Source organism: Lissotriton vulgaris, chromosome 7 (genome assembly GCF_964263255.1).
Source record: "Lissotriton vulgaris chromosome 7, aLisVul1.2, whole genome shotgun sequence".
NCBI lineage: Eukaryota > Metazoa > Chordata > Amphibia > Caudata > Salamandridae > Lissotriton > Lissotriton vulgaris.
The window spans coordinates 938020215-938040443 of record NC_141695.1 but is presented as its reverse complement, the minus strand read 5'-3'; the positions used below and the strand labels follow the sequence as shown (position 1 = coordinate 938040443).

General features: G+C 46.2%; 1 protein-coding gene across 1 annotated transcript in view; it reads left to right on the top strand.

Annotated features, from left to right (window-relative positions):
- Positions 1-11113, top strand: part of LOC147702761 (uncharacterized) — a 47592-nt gene extending 36479 nt beyond the window's left edge. The window contains 1 exon segment of the mRNA XM_086929446.1: positions 8633-11113. Coding sequence (XP_086785572.1) covers positions 8633-11113 — 2481 coding nt within the window.
- The last annotated feature ends 9116 nt before the right edge of the window (positions 11114-20229 follow it).

Here is a 20229-nt window from a genome sequence, read left to right as displayed (position 1 = left end):
CCCCCATCTTCAGCTTTTCCAGATCGATAAATGGATCACCATTGGTTGAGTAGCAGAAGCACCTGCTACATGTAGCACTAGAAAATGGCACAATTGCTGTGGGCTGATCGGCGGTCTTTATCCCTGATAAATTTAAAGTTCCTTATTTCAAGACATTCAAACAAATAAAATCTGTCGTACCGCGATCCGGGGCTGGTAATTATAAAGAGGCGCTCAATCAGAGCCACAACGCGCATGCATCCTATACTGCTGCAACTTTGACCTTCAAGGCGCTTTGACCTTCAAAGGGGGGGTGGGGATGTGAAGGGTAGAAAGCGGCTCGCTGTCAGCAAGAAGGATGTGCAGATAGCTTGTCCTCTGCCGAGTGAACAGTAAATACTTGCACAGGGGCTGGTCTGGGACACTCCCTCTGTTCTGAAATCCTGTGCCCCCCACCTGCCTCTCCTCTAAGACCCGGCTTTGCTGATCACCAGTTAACAACAAAGGCCCTGATTTCGATTGGCCTGGGATCGGATGCCATACCACTTTTTATACGGTTGGATCTGAACATCCTGTGCCCCCATCTGCCTCTCCTCTAAGACCCGGCTTTGCTGATCAGCAGTTAACAACAAAGGCCCTGATTTCGATTGGCCTGGGATCGGATGCCGTACCACTTTTTATACGGCTCGAATTAGAACCGGAGGTACTGGGGCGCTTTGCACTAGACAGTTAGATTACACAAGGACGTATGCGCACCCTGCACTAGAGCGCTACGATGCATGCACGGGAGGGACACACACAGTAGTGTAAGTTAAATTGAAAAATGTGACGTGCGCCTGGTGCGCGCAGTGCAGCAGATGTGTGTAGAGTGTAGACCCGGCCCTGTCATACAAGTGCCGGTGCAAAGCACCGGCACAAATTAAGCCCTGGTTAAAAGCATTACACCTCCGCTGAGTAGAGCAGGTGCTGAGTACCTAAAAGTTCCTGCCCATTTAAAGCACTGCTGTGGTGTAATAGTGGGCTCCAGTGCATAATTTGTAAAAAAAATAAGTGCTGGGGCTACAAATTTGCTCTGAAACTGCAGTTGCCAGCACTTCAGAAAGTCGTGGTGCCAAGTACCAGGCCGCGGTAGGTTTGAGCACCCTTCTTGCATCTTTAACACATCACCAGACACTCCCTGGCGTTCTAGTGTTATAGTGCGCGTGCAACCCATGTCTGGGAATGCCCGTTGCCACTTAGGGTTTTACATCAAATGTTTGTGGACATTTCAGTGGAATCAGAAGTACAAACAAACCACCAGACTGTAAAACAGGGCCACAAACATCCCAAAAAACGGCCCATAGATTGACCTATCAGACCAGCCTCTTTGCCACTGCCATATTGCCTTATAGACCAGTCCATCCCCTCCTCCTGTCAAACCTTCCCCCCCCCATACCCCTCACTCCCCTCCCCCACCCCCCCCCCCCCCGCCCCAATTCCATCTGCCCTCTGAAGAAGTGCACAGGAGTGATCCCCTTTGGTGGCTCGGACAGTTTGCAGTTACTGGTTTCTTGCGTTAATAAGACCCTAAAGAGGTGACAGGGCTCTCTAGTGTCGTGGACGGCAAGAGATAAGTGGACAAACTACGTATCAGTTTTCATAACTGGATGTTAAGCACACTAATGTGGAGTAACGTGCAAAGAAACAGTAACAGCGTTGTAATGTTAGTTGTGTGTCCATCATCATGGGGTCAATCCCTTGCAATTCCAACTGACGTATCTATTTAACTTTACTGCATTCCAGTCAATTCCTTATCTCAGTCTTTATTTACACAGCTCACTCCGAGCTACTACTGTAACGAGGGACCCTGCTTCTCACCACATGCTTACTTTCCAGTTTAAACCGTATTGTATTACCGCAATTCTGACCACTACAACCAGGAGAGTTAATGAGAAGGAGGGTCTAACTCCAAAGCTGCTGAATTACCCCCTCCAGTGCCTGGTGGGGTCCCCTTTTGTGGGTCTTTATGTGATGCACTATTGTTGTGTTTTTTTGGGCTAATGTCTTGATAGTTGGGCTTGTATTGTAGTTCGCTCATTCTCAGTGTATTATACAGTACCCGTCAGAAAAACATTTGAAACTCGGAAAGCAAGGTGGGTAAACGATTGTTTTCGGTCGGGAACACTTTGCAATTCTTTTTATTGGTGTTTGCATATTTTCTTAAAATCTGATTTACAGTAAAAACAAAGCACAGCGTGATAGTGGGATCATGGCAACATGTGCAGAGAGCTGAAGTCTGGATGGAGCTTGAAGGGCCATAGGGCTTTGATGTGGGTATGGGTGCCAAAGTAAAATACCAGGGTCACATGTTTTGATTCTACAAAGGCCTAGATACTTCAAAATGCTTTACATAAAATAGCCTGTTCTCTTTTTCAACATAACTTCTCTGTCTTTGTTTACTTTATCTGGGAGCGTTAAGGGAGCTCTTGAACACATGTACATTTCTTTCTTCTCAGGTTTACTGTTTAAAATATTTAATAAGCAGGAGCAACAACAGCTTTTGGTTACTTTGCTAATTTGTAGGTGTCATCCTCGAGACCTATTGTCGTTGAAATGCCTCTCAAGGGATACAGGCCGGGGCACGCACGGCGATTGGGGTCTGTGGACGCGCACGTCCAGCCCGGCGCCGTGCACATCTCCTAAACACATTCACAAGTCAGCTTCTCGCACTCGCGCACGCACTCATACAGCCACACTCATGCATGCACACACACAGACACACACGCGCACACACACACACGCATGCATGCACACCCCCTCCCCCCCCCCTACAACTAAGTAGTCGCACTGGCTGCTGCCGAGTGAGGAGCTCCCGGGTTTGGGGATATCCCCCTATTTACCCCAACATCCACCCCCAAACCACTAAAGTCTATTTCCTAGTGTCTTACCGGCCGGATTTAAACTCCTGAGTTCCGACGTCCATTACCTCGACTGCCTCTCCGTTCTTCAGCAGGCTAAAGCCCTCCCACTCTGCCTCCCTGCTCTTCAGCAGCACCGAGCCCTCCGACTCTGATGTTCGGCGAATCCACCACCTCCAGGCGGATCGAAACTACGGCTCCCTCCTCTACAACGAAGACATCATTTGTTCCTGGAAGTGGGGACACTTGAGCTGCCGGTACTGAATAATTAGCAGGATTGCTCTCCTTGTTTAAGAACAGTGCACAGCTTCGCGCAATGCATGCCGGGCTCAAGTCGGGCCAGTGACAGCGAGGACACCACTCCTATGATAACTCGTGTTTTTACTTTCACTTTCTTTGACTAGCGTTGCTCTCTCGCCTATTCGCTGCAAAGCTGTGCACTGTTCTTAGAGTCCTCACCTCTCTAGTTTGCGAGGCTGGGATGTAAATGCGCCCTGGCGGCATTGCGACTAGTCATCAGCTGCCCCTGTCTTTTCGTGGCCCGCATGAGCCTGGATTGCCCCGCGTGGTACGTTGGCTGAGTCAGGAGAATGGCTACCGACTTCTCGTTTGGGGCCGGTACCGCCACCGCCACTCTGGGGGCGACCACAGGAGGCACCTCCACAGGTGGAGGGGGCTTCTCATTCGGAGCGGTGGCGCCAAGGTAAGGAGATTCGTTGAGTCTGCCCTATTTGTCTGTCTTTCGAAGTTAGATAACCCGAGGCTATTCAACACCAGTGCTGAAGTTCTCGCTCCTTTTTATATGTACCCCCACCCTTGTTGTAGCCCCCATCTTCGAGAATTGCAGAGGATGGCTAGATGTGTTTTATTAAGCTGCAACCTGAAACGTATTTCTCTTTGTTGCACAGTCTGTGCGCCTAGTTTAACTCTTGTTGCAGTCTGCCTGGCCAGTGTGTATTTATCATTTGCACTACGTTCTGCCTGATTAGTGTATTTTACCTCTTGTTGCCCAAAGTGCCCGGCGAGTGTATTTTTACCACTACCTGCTTATTATGCTTGGCTACTGTATTTTTTCTCTATGCTGCACTGTCTACACACCTATTGTATTATTAACCTTGCTACACAGGCTTCTTGGCTAGTGTGTTTTTATCTCCTGCTGCACATTCTGCCTGGCTAATGTATATGTATAATTTGCAGTGCATTCTTCCTGGTTAGTGTATATTGCCATTTGCTGCCTATTCCGCCTGGCTAGTGTAATTGTACCCCTTGCTGGACATCCTGCCTGGTTAGTGCATAGCTTCCATTTTCTGAACATTCAGCCTGGTTAGTGTATGTTTACCTCCTGCTGCACATCCTGTCTATCTAGTGTATATCTATAATTTGCTGCACATTCTGCTTGGCTAGTGTAATTATACCTCTTGCTGCACAGTCTGTCTCGCTAGTGTATTTTTACTTCCTGCTGCACATTCTGCCTGGCTAGTGTATTTTTACTTCCCGCTGCACATTCTGCCTGGCTAGTGTATATCTACCTTGTGCTGCACGTTCTTCCTGGCTAGTATATATTTGACATTTGCTGTATACATGGGCTACGTATTTTCTTGCCTATGTTCCCTGGTTGTGATTGTTTTTCTTGCCTCTGTTCCCTGGTTGTGATCGTTTTTTCTTGCCTCTCTACCCTGGTTGCGATCGTTTTTTCTTGCCTCTCTTCCCTGGTTGTGATACTTTTTTCTTGCCTCTCTTCCCTGGTTGTGATCATTTTTCTTGCCTCGGCCCCCTGGTTGTGATCGCTTTTCTTGCCTCTGTTCACTGGCTGTGCTCGCTTTTCTTGCCTTTGTTCCCTGGTTGTGATCGCTTTTCTTGCCTCGGTTCCCTGGGGCGTTACTGGGCAGAGGTGGCCGTGTGGTGAGGGGCAGTGGGTGCCAAGGGCACGGACGCCAGCGCACCGGCTGTCCTGTGTCTCTGTGTGTGTGTCTGTGGCTCTGTGTGTGTGTGTGTGTGTGGCTCTGTGTGTGTGGCTCTGTGTGTGTGTGTGTGTGGCTCTGTGTGTGTGTGTCTGGCTCTGTGTGTGTGTGTGGCTCTGTGTGTGTGTGTGGCTCTGTGTGTGTGTGTGTGTGTGTCTGTGTGTGTGTGTGGCTCTGTGTGTGTGTGTGTGTGGCGCTGTGTGTGTGTGTGGCTCTGTGTGTGGCTGTGTGTGTGTGTGTGGGGGGGGGCTTTGTGTGTGTGGGCTCTGTGTGTGTGTGGGCTCTGTGTGTGTGTGGGCTCTGTGTCTGCTAATACACTCGACTACTCTCTAATGCTCACCTATTGCCATTGTAAATGACAATACCATTTATTTATGTTTACAATAAAAAACAAAAAATGAAAAGAATGCCATTTGCAATGCCAATAGCTCTAACTTTAACAAAGACGAGACCATTGCATTGTAAATGTTTGTTTTATTCTGGGTTTCAGTCACTGACCGTAGCAAACATGACCTTGTGTTTTTAAATGACCATTCTCTCAGCGCCACTACCCCAGAGCCTGGTATGTTTCCATAGTGCTTCACGTTCACATATTCGCACAAACTTCTGTGCAGCTCTGAATTTTGATGTTGGTAGTGGTGTGGTGGTACTCTTCTAAAGTAGGCCATGGTTGTGTATCATGTTCTATATTCAATACATTATTCACCAATCCAATTTCATTGGTGTGTCTCTTAGACAACCATTCTTAGGCAACCTAGTCCCTTCTTCATCGTTTCTCCCTCAATATATTAGTATTATAGCCAGTCTGAACATTTCAGGCTATAGCCCATCTGGTGAGCTTACTGTAGCAGCAGTGACAACCGCAGGCACCAGGGGCCCATGGTGAAAGTGACATGTCAGTCTCTGCATGCCAAACACAGATGCACGTAATTAAAGTCAAATAAAAATGCAATTACTTTAGCTCTAAAGGCGTGAAAACGGATTAGGGAAAATCAAATGTCGAGTTACAGTAAGGAAATGTGGTGACAATGTAAGGGAGATGAATCATTTAAGACAAGCTGCCGTCGTTGTAGTGACAGCCAAATGAGGGCTGTACACAATATCTGGCTGCCCTTCGTGTCTCCTCAGCGCCCTCACTAGCGCCCCTCACACTCCTGCTCCTCTCCATCACCAGCCAGTTCAGGCTGCAGCACACACGCCTCAGTCCTGCTACTTTGGAGTTTAGTGTCAGGGGCTGTAGCCAGGGCTGGCCATGTCGCACAGCTTCCACTGCCTACGTTTAAATGTTTTAGTGTGGCCCTGGTCTTCCGTATGATTCGAATAGGTACTCTATAGTGGGCAATACAAATATAAATAAATGCAAGTATTTGAAATGATGCTTACTAAAACACTATTGACAGCAGCTGCAACATAATTTCCTCCTCTAAATTTGGTTGATGCATAGAAAAGGACATGCATGTTAAGCTTGTTAAATGACGTCTTTTCCTGGAACAATCTGTCAGGAAAGTCAATACTCCATCGATTAGAACTCTATTATTCAAACCTAGGTTTGATTCCGATGGATCGGAAGCGAGCTTGTATCTCTGTAAGCTTCTCGAGTTAGTCTGTTCCAAGCAGTTCATATGGTTCAAGCTGTATCAAACCTCCATAGATTATACAAGTCTGAGTCATATTCGAGCTGATTTGTCAATCTTTTATCAAGACGGTTACATCGTTGCTGTTATGTGAGTAGATAAGTAGGTAGGTAAAGCACTTGCATAGTGTGGTATGTGATATTATGGGTTTCTTCCTGAGATAAAAAGGTGTTTTTACTGGGTCTGATTGTATATCTTTGGTCGAAGTGCACATAGGCCTACAGCTCAAATCAGCATAGCGGAAAAATAAGAGAAGGGTGTTGGGGATTTATTGGAGGCGACCAGGAAATAAAGCGCTACTTATAAAACCCAAGTGAAAATGTGGCAATCAGGCCGAAGCTGTAGGAAACAGGCAGGAGTTGAGAGGCTCCTGTAGGGCATGCCTCTTCTTCCAAGCAGCAGAAGTCATACACGTGCCAGGACTCGCAAAGATGGTATGGGTAAATGTGAGCACATTGTTTGCTGGCTTTGGGTTTATACCGGGCCCAGTAAGTATTTCCGCTTACATTACAGGAAACGTGTATACCTCTACCAGTTCGTTTCCAATCCCTGCCACTTACCAATTGGAAAATGTTCCTTGCCAGGCAGGTTACCCTTTATTATGTTTAAATGAGGAATAACTGCATGCTTTTCTAACGGGCAAAGTCCACGTCTGCAAGAACAAGCAAACCTCGAGGGAAACTAGAAAAATCATACAAGATGATACAGACACGACGGGAGCACTAGACTTTCCTCCCCAGAGACTCCTTGCTTACAGAGTTTACATTTAGTCTACTAGACTATCCTTTTGGTTTTCTCTGTCCTGTGTTAGACAAACTTGAACAAACTTTCATCTTTCGTCCAAGGGGCAGCAAGCAGAATGACATGACCCTTCATCGTTGGCAATTGTGCTCTTCAAACCAGTTTCGAGCATCTATTGCCATTCAAGTCTGTAGGCCAACCATAGAGAACTAAGTTTAACTTAAACATTTAGCTTATTTTCTGAGTTTTTATTAACTGATGTGTAATATTAACTGATGTATAATTCTTTAGATGTTTGCATTGGCGTTCAAAAAAGACAATACATTTCCGCTTTCCTATGCATTTACTTTGTGTCACAACAAAGTTATTCCGCTTTAGGAATCAGATGTCAAATCACTGCGGCCAGCCCAATCAGGCTCCCACAGTTGGTATTACTTGAGTAACGTATTCAGTTTTTTAATCAACCCAGTTATTTTTTGTTTGTTTTGTTTAAACATCGCCTGAACTAGTTTAGAAGCTCCAATAAGCATACTTAATTTACACATTGGCAATGAACTGTTGATGTATATGTAAATGACAACTGCTTTGATATAATGGGATAGTTTATTCCCGGTTTTTCAGAGGCAGCAGTCCTACAGGTAAGTCGAGTTAAGTAGTGCTGCAGTAAAGTCAATGGCTGTTGTTATGTGATTTATCCCGGGGTGAAAGATTAATTAAGGAAAGCCTCTATATATAGGACGTTATTCCGCTTTATTGCTCCTGTAAGCATTAAAATAGCGATTACACGTTTGCAATTGTTGTGAAGTTCTTGTAGAGGCCCGAAGGTGAATTTACTTCTGACTCACGGTAGCTAGATATTAAGGGACCAAATGCATATAATGCTCTTTCTTTAAGTTGAAAATGTGGTTTATGAAATGATTCTTAAAAGACGTAATCCTTTATTCAATCCCGCTGCTGCAGTTATGAGTTTGGTCACCGAGCGGCGCTATTCACCAAGCTGAGAGAGAACTGTACCAGGCTACCTTGCTAATCACGTGGTGCATTTACAGCCGTGAATAATCATATTCCTGTATAGCGGTGGCCAACGAGAAGGACTCTGAGTGTACTTATTTTGGAGGTTCGTTGGCGTTATTTAAGGCATCGCTCTTACTCAAATACTCGTGGAAACATTTTATTTCCGATAATTCAACATACTTTTTTATTCATGGCTCGGGCACCGAAATATAATTCCGGAGGTCAGACACCGCGACGCTGTTACTCTGGGGCTCAGACACCGAGAGGCTCTTACTCCGGGGCTCAGTCATCCAGGCGCTGTTACTCCGGGGCTCAGGCATCGAGGCGCTGTTACTCCGGGGCTCAGGCATCGAGGCGCTGTTACTCCGAAGCTCAGGCATCTAGGCTCTGTTACTCCGGGGCTCAGGCATCGAGGCGCTGTTCCTCCGGGGCTCAGTCGTCGAGGCGCTGTGACTCCGGGTCTCAGGCTTCGAGGCGCTGTTCCTCCGGGGCTCCTCTGCTGCTTCTTGTTGCTCTGCTGACAGTCTGTGGAGCCGCTTCCGGGCAGCTGCGTTATTCCATTCCCGAGGAGATGAGGAAAGGCGCTTTTGTTGGGAATGTGGCTCTGGATCTGGGGATGGATACAAAGGAGTTATCAGAAGGCGGAGCCCGCATTGTGTCCAGAGGTAGGAAGCAGTATTTTATTCTTAATGTAAACAACGGACATTTATACATTAATGAAAGGATTGACAGAGAAGAGGTTTGTGAACAGCTAGCCCAGTGCCTATTATATTTAGAAATTATTGTCCAACGAGCAATGAAGGTATATGCTGTGGAAATTGAGATTCTGGACATCAATGATCATTCACCCAATTTCTTAACTGATGAGATCGTATTACAAATCAATGAAAATAAATCACCGGGAGCGCGCTTTGTTCTGCCCGATGCCCATGACCCAGACGTGGGGAAAAACTCTCTCCAGAGTTATGAGCTCAGTCCTAACAACCACTTTGCACTAAATTTTAGCATCAATACCAATGGTGTAAAATACGCTGAACTAGTGCTAAAGAACCACCTAGACCGAGAAAAGCAAGATATTCACAATCTTATTCTCACAGCCACAGATGGGGGGGACACAGTGAGATCAAGCACTGTCCAGGTCCGCGTTATTGTTCTTGATGCTAACGATAACTCCCCAGTCTTCAATCAGTCCGTTTACAAAACAAAAACTCTGGAAAACGTGGCCAAGGGCACTGTTGTGGCAACGGTAACAGCTACTGACAGCGACCAAGGAGCAAATTCAGAATTAACCTACTCATTTAACAATATTGCAGAAAAAGTTTTACATACGTTTAACTTAGATTCCAAAACTGGAGAAATATCCACGGCTAAACTACTGGACTTTGAAGAAACTGAGCAGTATGAATTTGAAGTGCAGGCAACTGATGGTGAAAGAGCAGCTCGTTGCAAAGTGCTGGTGGAAGTGATCAATGTGAATGACAACGGCCCAGAAATCATTGTGTCATCTGTGCTTAACCAGGTTGTTGAGAATAGCCCGATAGGCACAGTCATAGCTCTTTTAGAAGTATATGATCGAGATTCTGAAGAATACGGTGAGATTACATGTCACATCCCCCCACATCTCCCTTTTCAGTTGGAGAAGTCATTTGGGAGTTACTACAGTTTGATGACTGATGGCTCACTGGACAGAGAGGAAGTCTCAGAATATAACATTACAATTACTGCCATGGATAAAGGCAGCCCTCCAATAAGTAAGACAAAGAACATTCACCTGCAGGTTACTGATGAAAATGACAACCCACCACAGTTTGATCAGTTGCTGTATAGAGTTTACGTAATGGAAAACATGCAACCAGGATCTTCCATATTTAGAGTCAGGGCAACCGATAAAGATGCTGATATGAATGGCAAAGTCTCTTATTCAATTATCGGGGGTCTTCTTGGAGACCATCCTGTGACATCCTTCATTTCTATTAACTCAGAAACTGGTATCATCTATGCACTTCGAGTTTTCGACTTTGAAGAATTCCGAGAGTTTGACGTCCAAATTAAAGCTCAAGACAGAGGCTCTCCCACTCTTGTTAACAACGCCACTCTTGCATTTTTTATACTGGATCAGAATGACAACACCCCTGAGATATTATACCCATCACCTCCAACAGATGGCTCCTCTGGGGTGGAGTTGGCTCCTCGCTCTTCTGAACCAGGCTATCTGTTCACTAAGGTGGTCGCTGTTGATGAGGATTCCGGTCAGAATGCTTGGCTCTCCTACCAGCTGCTGAGGTCCACAGACCAGGGACTGTTTACTGTAAGTGCTCACACTGGAGAAATCCGAACAGCCCGTCCCATTATGGAAAAAGATGCCATGAAGCAACTGTTGGTGATTTTGGTGAAGGACAATGGACAACCTTCGCTCTCTTCTTCGGTCACTGTCACAATATTGTTGGCTGACAGCATCCCGGAAGTTGTTGCTGATCTGGGCACCTCATCGTCTCCTATAGATATGGAATCAAACCTCACACTGTATCTGGTGATTGCTGTTTCTGTTGTTTCCTTCTTGTTCCTTTTCTTTGTCATTCTGTTGCTCTTATTCAGACTTCGTCAGTGGAGACAATCTCAGCTATTGACATCATCTGGAGTTAATTTTAATGCCCTTCCATCCTCACGACTTGTGGGAATAGACGGTGTTAGAGCATTTCTTCAGACCTATTCCCATGATGTTTGTTTAACAACTGATTCATTAAACAGCCAGAATAAATTTCCATGTGTATCTCATTACGTCCACACCCCAATGAACAACGAGGCCTCTGAAAAACAAGGAGCTGTCATGGTTGAAGATCTTCTAAATGTAGGAAAAGATGACCAAAACTTAACTCAGGTAAACTGAATAATTCAGAATATTTCCATTTGTGTTTATTCCTTTATATCATCAGTTTAATGAAAGCTACAGGTTTCATGTTTTAGAGTCTAGTTAGTTTTACTCAGATAGTCATTTTAATACGAATTGTAAGCAGCCTTATCAGTTTAAAATTCCTTGTGCTGTCATACTTCTCTTCCTTTTCATAAAGTTAAATATATGATTGCCATTCAATGATATACAATGTATACAAAGACACAATGCATACTTTATTTAGAACAATCTAGAACAGAATCCTTCGATGTAGCTATGCCACATGTGACCTTCAGTATTAGTACATTTATCTTTCTCTCATTCGTTATTTAGCAATTGTGAAAAGTATTCCCTGCAGTCTATCTTTTTGCATGTTTTGCTAATGTAAATGTTCTCAGGATCAAATGTGTATTGCATTTTCCATGACCATGTCTAGTTAAAGGTACAATTAATCTGTTGTTCTTAAGATGGTCTACCGTTCGCCATGTTGCTCAGCTTGTTGTTTGTCCTGGCTCTGCAGAGGAACTTCCACCAATGCAATTGCACAATAAGACATACACAAGAGATACTAGACAAGAAGGGATATTTAAGGTTTGACATTCTACTGGCAGACATCCTTGCTTTTTTCCCACCATTCCAGTCTTGTTGACACACTTCTATTCTTGAACCAGAAATTGTGTTGGAATTTTGTTTCAATGCTGACTTTCATAGAACATTCTTTCGACTATGAGAAGCCTGTGCTATTACTGGATTTTGTGTCATTTTTAAGAGGAAAATCCCTCTGTTATTGCCTTTCATTCGTTGCTGCTGGACAGCAGTTTCTAGAAAGGCCCTTAGCTTGCAGAAGAAATAGAAATAGACAGATAATTAGAAACCACGCAGAAGGCTGTTGGTTCCAAACAATGATGTTTTTGAGAGAAAATACCAAGAGTCAGGTTTCAGAAACATGCAGGTGATATGTGGAGGTAGAAGACACTTATTTCACTTTCAAGACAGTGTGATGTTGAGCTGTGTTACTGTGTACTTGTATACCGCTCCTTTTACGAATTACATGGCCTCTTGCTTCTGAAGGAGTTGGGATTTTCAAATGTCTGGTGTAATCAATAGACAAACTCCACCAGGGGTCATATGGACTTTTCTTAGTTGACATGAAGAGAGTCTTAGGAGCAATCATTTACATACATTTCCATAATTAGTGAAAACCACTTAGACTCCAAATAACCCAGATCTTGATGTTAATGTGGGGGAGGAGGATTGGGTGGCTAATTTTAAAGACATTTTTTCCCCAATTGATTACGTATCACCACCAGTAACCTTTATGTACCTTTCATTCAACCATAATGAAGTCAGGAACGGGATTGAGGCATGCAGCAGTGGGAAAGCCCCTGGGCCCGATGGTGTCCCAATGGATTTTTTCTTTGAGAACATGGATATATGGGTTCCCTTTTTAACTAATGTTGTTAACAAAATTGCCATAGTGGGCCCCCCTAAGTCCTGGAAAACAAGTATTATTGTCCCCATTCATAAAAAGGGAGACAAAAATAACCCAAAAAATGATCGCCCAATCTCACTGATCGATACGACGACGAAACTTATGGGCCGCCTACTCTTAACGAGACTAGAGGCATGGGTGAGGAGTAAAAACATCTAAATGGAGTCCCAATATGGATTCCAAGAGGGAAAAAGAACAATAGACCAATGCCTGAATCTGTCATTGATCATGGATAGATATGTCAGAGCTAAGGGTGGGAAGAACTATCATGCCTTAATGGACTTATCCGCAGCTTTCGACTGTGTGTCCCACCCTAGACTCTGGCAGATAATGGAGGACATGGGAATAGATCAGGCACTGGTGGACTTCATCAGGCAGTTGTATTCTGACGCCTCCTCCTCAGTCCGCTATGGGAGGAACAGGGAGTACACCCGCTCATTTAAGATCTTGAGAGGGGTAAGATAAGGCTGCATCCTGGCACCATTTTTATTTTCCATCTACACTAATGGTGTGGGAAAACATCTTGAGGGCGCAGCCTTGGACGTCCCCTAGCTCGCCAACCATCAGCTGTTAGCATATGCAGACAACGCCGTTTTGACGGCGAGAACAGGGAGGGGGCTCCAGTATCTTATATCTGAATATGCAACTTTTATGGCATCATTAGATCTAAAGGTCAACCAGAGCAAGTCTTTTATTATCATTGCGGGGGGGGGGATATGACAAACGTCCTTCTTTTTTTATGGTAAGATTGAGGTGGTGGACTCATTACCCTATTTAGAAGTCCTTTTTGATAGAAATCAATCATGGTCTAAATTATTTGAGGGAAGAGCATTGGGCATGCAGAGAAACCTTATGGCACTGAAAACATTTACTAAACGGCTGGGAGTCAAACCTCTGATCCCAATGAAAAAAATGTATCATGCCAAAACTAAGGCGGCAGCAGTATATGGTGCAGCGATTTGGGGGATGGCTCCCTGTGATACTCTGCAGGCCATAGAGAACAATTTTTTAAAGTCCATTACTTCTGTTCCACAGTCATACTCAAAATATGTTATACACATGGAACTGGCATTACCATACATCATCGACACAATTAAAATGTCACCACTCCTACTGTGGCACTCTATCTGGTGCAGGGTGACAGTCCCCCTCACACAAAATTTGATACCACTTATTTTAAAGTCAGACAATTATACTAGGGTTAAGTGGCTACAGTATGTGGAGTTGGAATTATCTGCTATTGGTTTAAGCCGCCTTTTTAAAGACCCCTCTACTTGTAAGTCCATGTCTAAGCAAAAACTGGCTGAGATATTTATTTTGAGGGCTCAATATCCAAGAAAGAAAAAAAACTCCCACACCCAGACAGCTCGTCTGTATGAATTAACACCTGTGCTGAAGGTGGGAAGTTTTTTGTATCTGGCGGATGTCACATTCTCACACCACTAAAATATATTACTGAGATTTTGCTTAAATATTATCCCATTGATGATAGGTTTTCACAGGGAAGCAATACAAACATTCTGATCTCTCAGTATGTCCTAGTCCCCACAAAATAATCTCCATGTCTTGTTTTTGTGTGTTTTTTATTGTCGAGAACGATTTAAATTTATTGTACCAATTTGTAAGACTCACAATTTTAAATGTTGCCGTGTAGCTCTGTTTTTCCTTAAATCCTTGCAGAACTCTTTTTTTTTTTTTGGTGTAAGACGTTTATTAAGTACTGTCAGGTGTACACAGCGTTACGCCAACAACCCGGAGGCCGGCCGCTATTCGCACATAATGTCAGGTATTCACAAGGCATCAAACATAGCTATATACATGCAAAGTCACAGTTGCAAATGTAACATCATGACAGTACGCTCATTCAGTAAACAAATCTATGCGTCTCACTTTTCGTAATTTTTTTGGATGTTAACTTTTAACCCGTGCGGTATCTGAACAGTATATGGGGTGTTTGTCCATATGGCAGTGTTGAACCTATATCAAGCTTGGTGCACTACACTTAATACATTGCAGAGTTGCTTAGCTGAGTTGGAACAAGCCATGGTGTCCTGAAATGGTAACAGTCTGGCCCAGCGTATGCCCGGCCTCCTATAAACAGCCATATAGTGCCCTTCGAAAAAACAGAGTCTCACGTTGATGGCCAATGTGGCCCACATTAGGACAAAAGGGGGACATCAATACAGTAACTGAGGCCACATCTAGTTTCCTCCCTCCTTGGACCCATGACCACAAGAACTTGCATTAGTACAACAGCAATGTAAAGTGCATATCGTCAATCACAGGGTTCGGCTGCGGACATCTCTAGCAGATAACATTGTAATGGAGCCCAGATATCAGTAGGTCTGGAGGCAACAGGTAACAGCTCCGAGTAGGTATGCAATTGCTCCTGACAGTAAACCAAATCATGCACCCAATCCTTGAATTTAGGGGCTCTCCCTCTCCCCCATCTGCATGCCACTCTTCGCTTAGCCAACAACATAGCTAGTGCTACATATTTGCGATGGGCTGCCTGAAGCGGTTCCACATAGCCCAGCAGTGCCATTACCGGAGACGGTTCCACCAGTGTATGTATCATTTTGGAAATGGCTGTAAAAACCCGTACCCAATAGCGTTGAACTTGGTCACATCCCCATGCAAGGTGTAAGAAATCCGCCTCCGGAGCCCCACATCTGTCACAATTAGCAGTAGCTCTCAATTGGAATCTGTGCAGCCGTGCAGGTGTGTGATAAAGTCTGTGTATAAATTTGTAGTGAATGATCCTGTATCTACTACTAGATGATATGCGTTCCGTCTGCTGCAGACAGAAATTCCACTGTCTATCTGTGAGGGTCGTGGCCAACTCCTGATCCCACTTCTCCCTAGCAGGTAAGTCTGCATATTCTATATGGAAATGGAATGGAAATAGATTTATTGAGCGCGATTGCTGCCCGGGGGCGTCCAAGCGCTAGGGGTAAGAATCGAGGGGACAGGTGACGTGACGCCTTAGAGCTCGGAGGCTTGGGTGAATAGTAACGTCTTCAGCTTTTTGCGGAATGACAGCAGGTCCGGGTTGGAACGGAGTGAGAGGGGGAGGGTGTTCCATAGTTTAGCGGTGTTCAATGAGAACAGCCTACCCCCGGATCTAGCTCTCTTTACTCGAGGGACCACTGCCAGGAGAGCCTCAGAGGAGCGGAGATTCCTGTTTGGGTGGTAGGGAATGATAAGCTTGCTGTTAATAGCGGGTCCTGTTTTCCAGAATGCCCGGTGTGCGATGCACAACGCCTTGAATGACACTCTGTGTTTAATTGGCAGCCAGTGAAGACTTTTCAGTGCAGGTCTGGCTGACTGGGCTCGTGGGATCTTTAATAGGGTGCGTGCTGCGCAGTTTTGCACTATCTGGAGTTTCCGAAGAGTCATCTCGGGAGCCCCCACGTATAGAGCATTGTTTGAGTCAAGGCGGGACTGGATGAGGCCTTGGACTGCTACTTTCTTGGCTTCTGGAGGCAGAAGTGGAAGGACCTTCCTTAGAGTTTTGAGGATGCCGAAGCAGGTGGCGGACAGCTTGGTAGCCTGGGTGGAGAAGGACAGCTTGCTGTCCAGCCACACTCCTAGGCTCTTGACACTTTCCTTGGGGGTGGGAGGAGTGCCCAGGGCTTGGGGCCACAAGGAGATAAAAGATGTTGGCGAGGCTGGGCCTAGAAGCAGGAGCTCTGTTTTATCTCCATTTAATTTGAGGGAGGAGCTGGTCATCCACTCCTTGATATCCTCTAGGCAACTCCGCAGGCCTCCTTGGGGGTGACTGATGTTCTTTTGAGCCAATGATACCACTAGCTGCGTGTCGTCGGCGTACGACACAATTTTGATGCCGTACGGTTCGACGATTCCAGCCAGTGGTTTCATGTAGACATTGAATAACACAGGGCTCAAAGAGGAGCCCTGTGGTACTCCGCAGCTGAGGGGCTTGCTGGTTGATATTATGTCACCATCGAATATCTGAAAGGATCTATCGGACAAGAAGGAGCCGAACCACCTTAGAGCGTTGCCAGAGACTCCGAAGTCCTGGAGACGGTTCAGCAAGGTGGCATGGCTGACCGTATCGAAGGCGGCGCTTAGATCAAGGAGGATCACTGCCACTGATCCTCCCTGATCCAGAACCCTTCGAGATTCCTCGGCGACCGCTAATAAGGCGGTTTCGGTGCCATGTTTCGGCCTAAACCCTGTCTGGGATGTATCCAGTAGGGAGTGATTTTCAATAAACTGGACCAGTTGGACGTTTATATATTTCTCCAACACCTTGCCAGCCCAAGGGAGAAGAGAGATGGGACGATAGTTGGAATAATCGTCGGGGTTCAAGTTTGTTTTTTTTAGCAGCGCCCGCACCATAGCTTGTTTCCATGTTGTGGGAACAACACATGAGGCTATGGATGTGTTAAGGAGTTCCAGGATAACAGGCAGGGTGGCTTCGTGTGCTTGCATCAGAACTTCTGGTGGGGCTGGGTCGCGTGGAGAACCCGATTTGACTTGCCGTGCCATTTTACCGAGGGTGTCGAGGTCCAAGGGAGGGAAGTGCTCGAGGGTTGACTGGACAAGGGGAGGGAGTATTCTAGGGGAGGGTGGGTCACCTATCTCTGAGACTGTGGCTCCGGTTTGAAAGGTGGAGTAAATTTTCAGGACTTTATTGTAAAAGAAGTCCACAAGCTCGTCACATTGATCTTGGGTTTTAGACGGAGGGGGGGCGGTGGTGACATTCGAGCAGTGTTTTATTATCTGGAAAATTTCCCTGGGTTTTGATTTGGCCTCTAGAATTTTGCCAGAGTAGAAAGTTGCTTTCGCCGTCTTGATTCCATCTCTGTAAGTTTTTATTGCCTCTTTATATGCGTCCTTTTTTTCCGGGAGAAAATCCATACGCCAGGCTCTCTCTTGTTGCCTGCAACGACGTTTTAGTTCTCTTAAAGTGTCAGAGAACCAGGGCGCTGATCTCTGCATTCTTTTAGATGAGGATCTCTGGAGAGGGAGGATCGTGTCTAGTGAGTTGGTGATCCAGTTAACATAGTTTTCGTTTGCTACACTAGGGTCTGAGCAGGGAGGCGGATGGGCGGCGTCCAGGCTAAGCAGCCAGGGTTCCAACTGGAGTTTTGACCAGTTTCTCCTAAGTGTAGTCCGGGGGGGTAACTGAGGGACCTTGTGGATTGCCCAGGAAAACGGAATCAGAAAATGATCCGACCATGGAAGGGGGATAGGAGGGTCGACAGTCAGCTCGCTGCAGCTGCTGAAAATTGGATCAAGCAGGTTGCCCTTCTCGTGAGTTGGAGCTGTGACCAGCTGGGACAACTGCAGGGCTCCTAGGTCGTCTAATAGCTCTTTGGCGATATTATCTGAGGGGGAATTGAAATGGAGATTCCAATCTCCCAAAACTGTGTAGTTAGCCACGGACAGAGCTCTTTTAGCAATGATCTCCGGGAGCGACCTATGAAACAATTTTGATGGGTCAGGAGGACGGTAGATCAAGGTGCCCGAGAAAGAGGTATTAGCATTGAACTCTATACAGAATTCCATGCTTTCGCATTCAGGAATATTTTCTGTTGTTGTGCGGCAACGGTACTGGTTTTTGACTATAATCGCCAGACCGCCGCCTCTCCCTGCTGGTCTGTCCGATCTAATGATGTGGTATCCACTTGATAGGGCTGCGACTATGTCTGGGTCAGAATGGGTGGAAAGCCAGGTCTCTGTTAAAAAGACAACATCTGGCTTGCGCTCCTCCAGCAGTATGGACATTTGGGTGCTATGCTTAGGCAATGATCGACAGTTTAGTACCAGCATGCAGTATTTCGGAGTCGAGGGGCCTGCTAAGGCTTTTCGGAAGGGGTGTTTGCAGTCAGGGCAGCAAGAAGGAAGGGATATGGCTGCAGAGGTACGGGTACATGTGGCAGTAATTCTGCTTCCAATGGACCGTAGGGCAATGGGGCTGTAGGTCCTGACCGGAAGAGCGGGAGAGACAGGGGGGGTGGCCCCTGGTCCCGTCTGGTCGCGGACGGGCGCAGACGGGCTTGCCTTAGGCGCTCCTTCGGCGCGCAAACGGCGCTCCCGCTGCGCTCGTCCGCTGCGCTTCCGGTGGCAACACATGATGTAGCTAAAGAAGGGGGCGTGGCCTGCAGTGTGGGCGTGGCCCAAGGTCTCGCCTGAATGGCGTTTGTCAGGTCGTTGCAGCCGGCGCTACGGAGCGTTTCACGGCTGTTTTAGGTAGGCTTAGGTAGGCTTTTAGTTGCACAAGAGTGAACACAATTCAACAATTTAAAAAAAGTCGGCGATAAAAGCTCCCGGCGTGTGCCTGCGGAGTCCGATCAATTCTTGTGGCGGCGCTCTATTTGGCGCGTTTTTATTTGTTTCCTAGGCAGAGGGGGCGTGGCCTGCAGTGTAGGCGTGGCCCAAGGTCTCGCCTGAATGGCGTTTGTCAGGTCGTTGCAGCCGGCGCTACGGAGCGTTTCACGGCTGTTTTAGGTAGGCTTAGGTAGGCTTTTAGTTGCACAAGAGTGAACACAAATTCAACAATTTTAAAAAAGTCGGCGATAAAAGCTCCCGGCGTGTGCCTGCGGAGTCCGATCAATTCTTGTGGCGGCGCTCTATTTGGCGCGTTTTTATTTGTTTCCTAGGCAGAGGGGGCGTGGCCTGCAGTGTGGGCGTGGCCCAAGGTCTCGCCTGAATGGCGTTTGTCAGGTCGTTGCAGCCGGCGCTACGGAGCGTTTCACGGCTGTTTTAGGTAGGCTTAGGTAGGCTTTTAGTTGCACAAGAGTGAACACAAATTCAACAATTTTAAAAAAGTCGGCGATAAAAGCTCCCGGCGTGTGCCTGCGGAGTCCGATCAATTCTTCCTATATTGGCACGGACCGATTTGTAGAGCGTGGACACTAATTTGCTGGGATTGTCATTTAGGAGAATGTGTTGTAGCGGGGCAAGGACAGGTGGTTCATGTGGAAAGTCAGGTGTAACCGCCTGCAAACCGTGCCGGAGCCTGATATAATAAAAGACATCTAATGGCGTGGGCTGAAGTCCATCGTAGAGCTGTTCCCTTGAGCGGAATGTGCCGTTATGGTACAGATCCCCCCAGTTACTAACATGTATTCTTTTTAGCAGTTTCTGAAAGCCTGGTTCTTGTAAAAGCGGCATTTGTGGGTGATAAACTAACGGTAACAGTGGGGCGTACAGCAACTTCAGGTCTAGTTTCGAGCTGATATAATGCCATGCAGTAACAGTGCTTAACACAGTGCAGGGGGTTTTATCTCTGCCTTCCACTACGGAGTAAAGTGCACCCTCAATCGGAATAGGATGTGCCAGCCAATGTTCAGCCGCCAATTGGGGCATATATCTGGGCTGCCGTATCCAAAAATAAGCAAAATGGGCCTGGGCTGCGCGATAATAAAGCTCAAAATCTGGGATTCCAAAACCTCCCTGTGGGTAGGGCCGAGTAAGAACTTCCCATTTGAGTCTCGGTGATTTCCCGCCCCACACTATCCGTAGTAATTCAGTACGTAGCAGTCGAAAAAAATAGCTCCCTGTGTGGAATGGTATGTTTAAAAAGAGATATAGTAATTGAGGGAGTATCACCATTTTAATAAGCGACGCCCTGCCAGCCATGGACAGC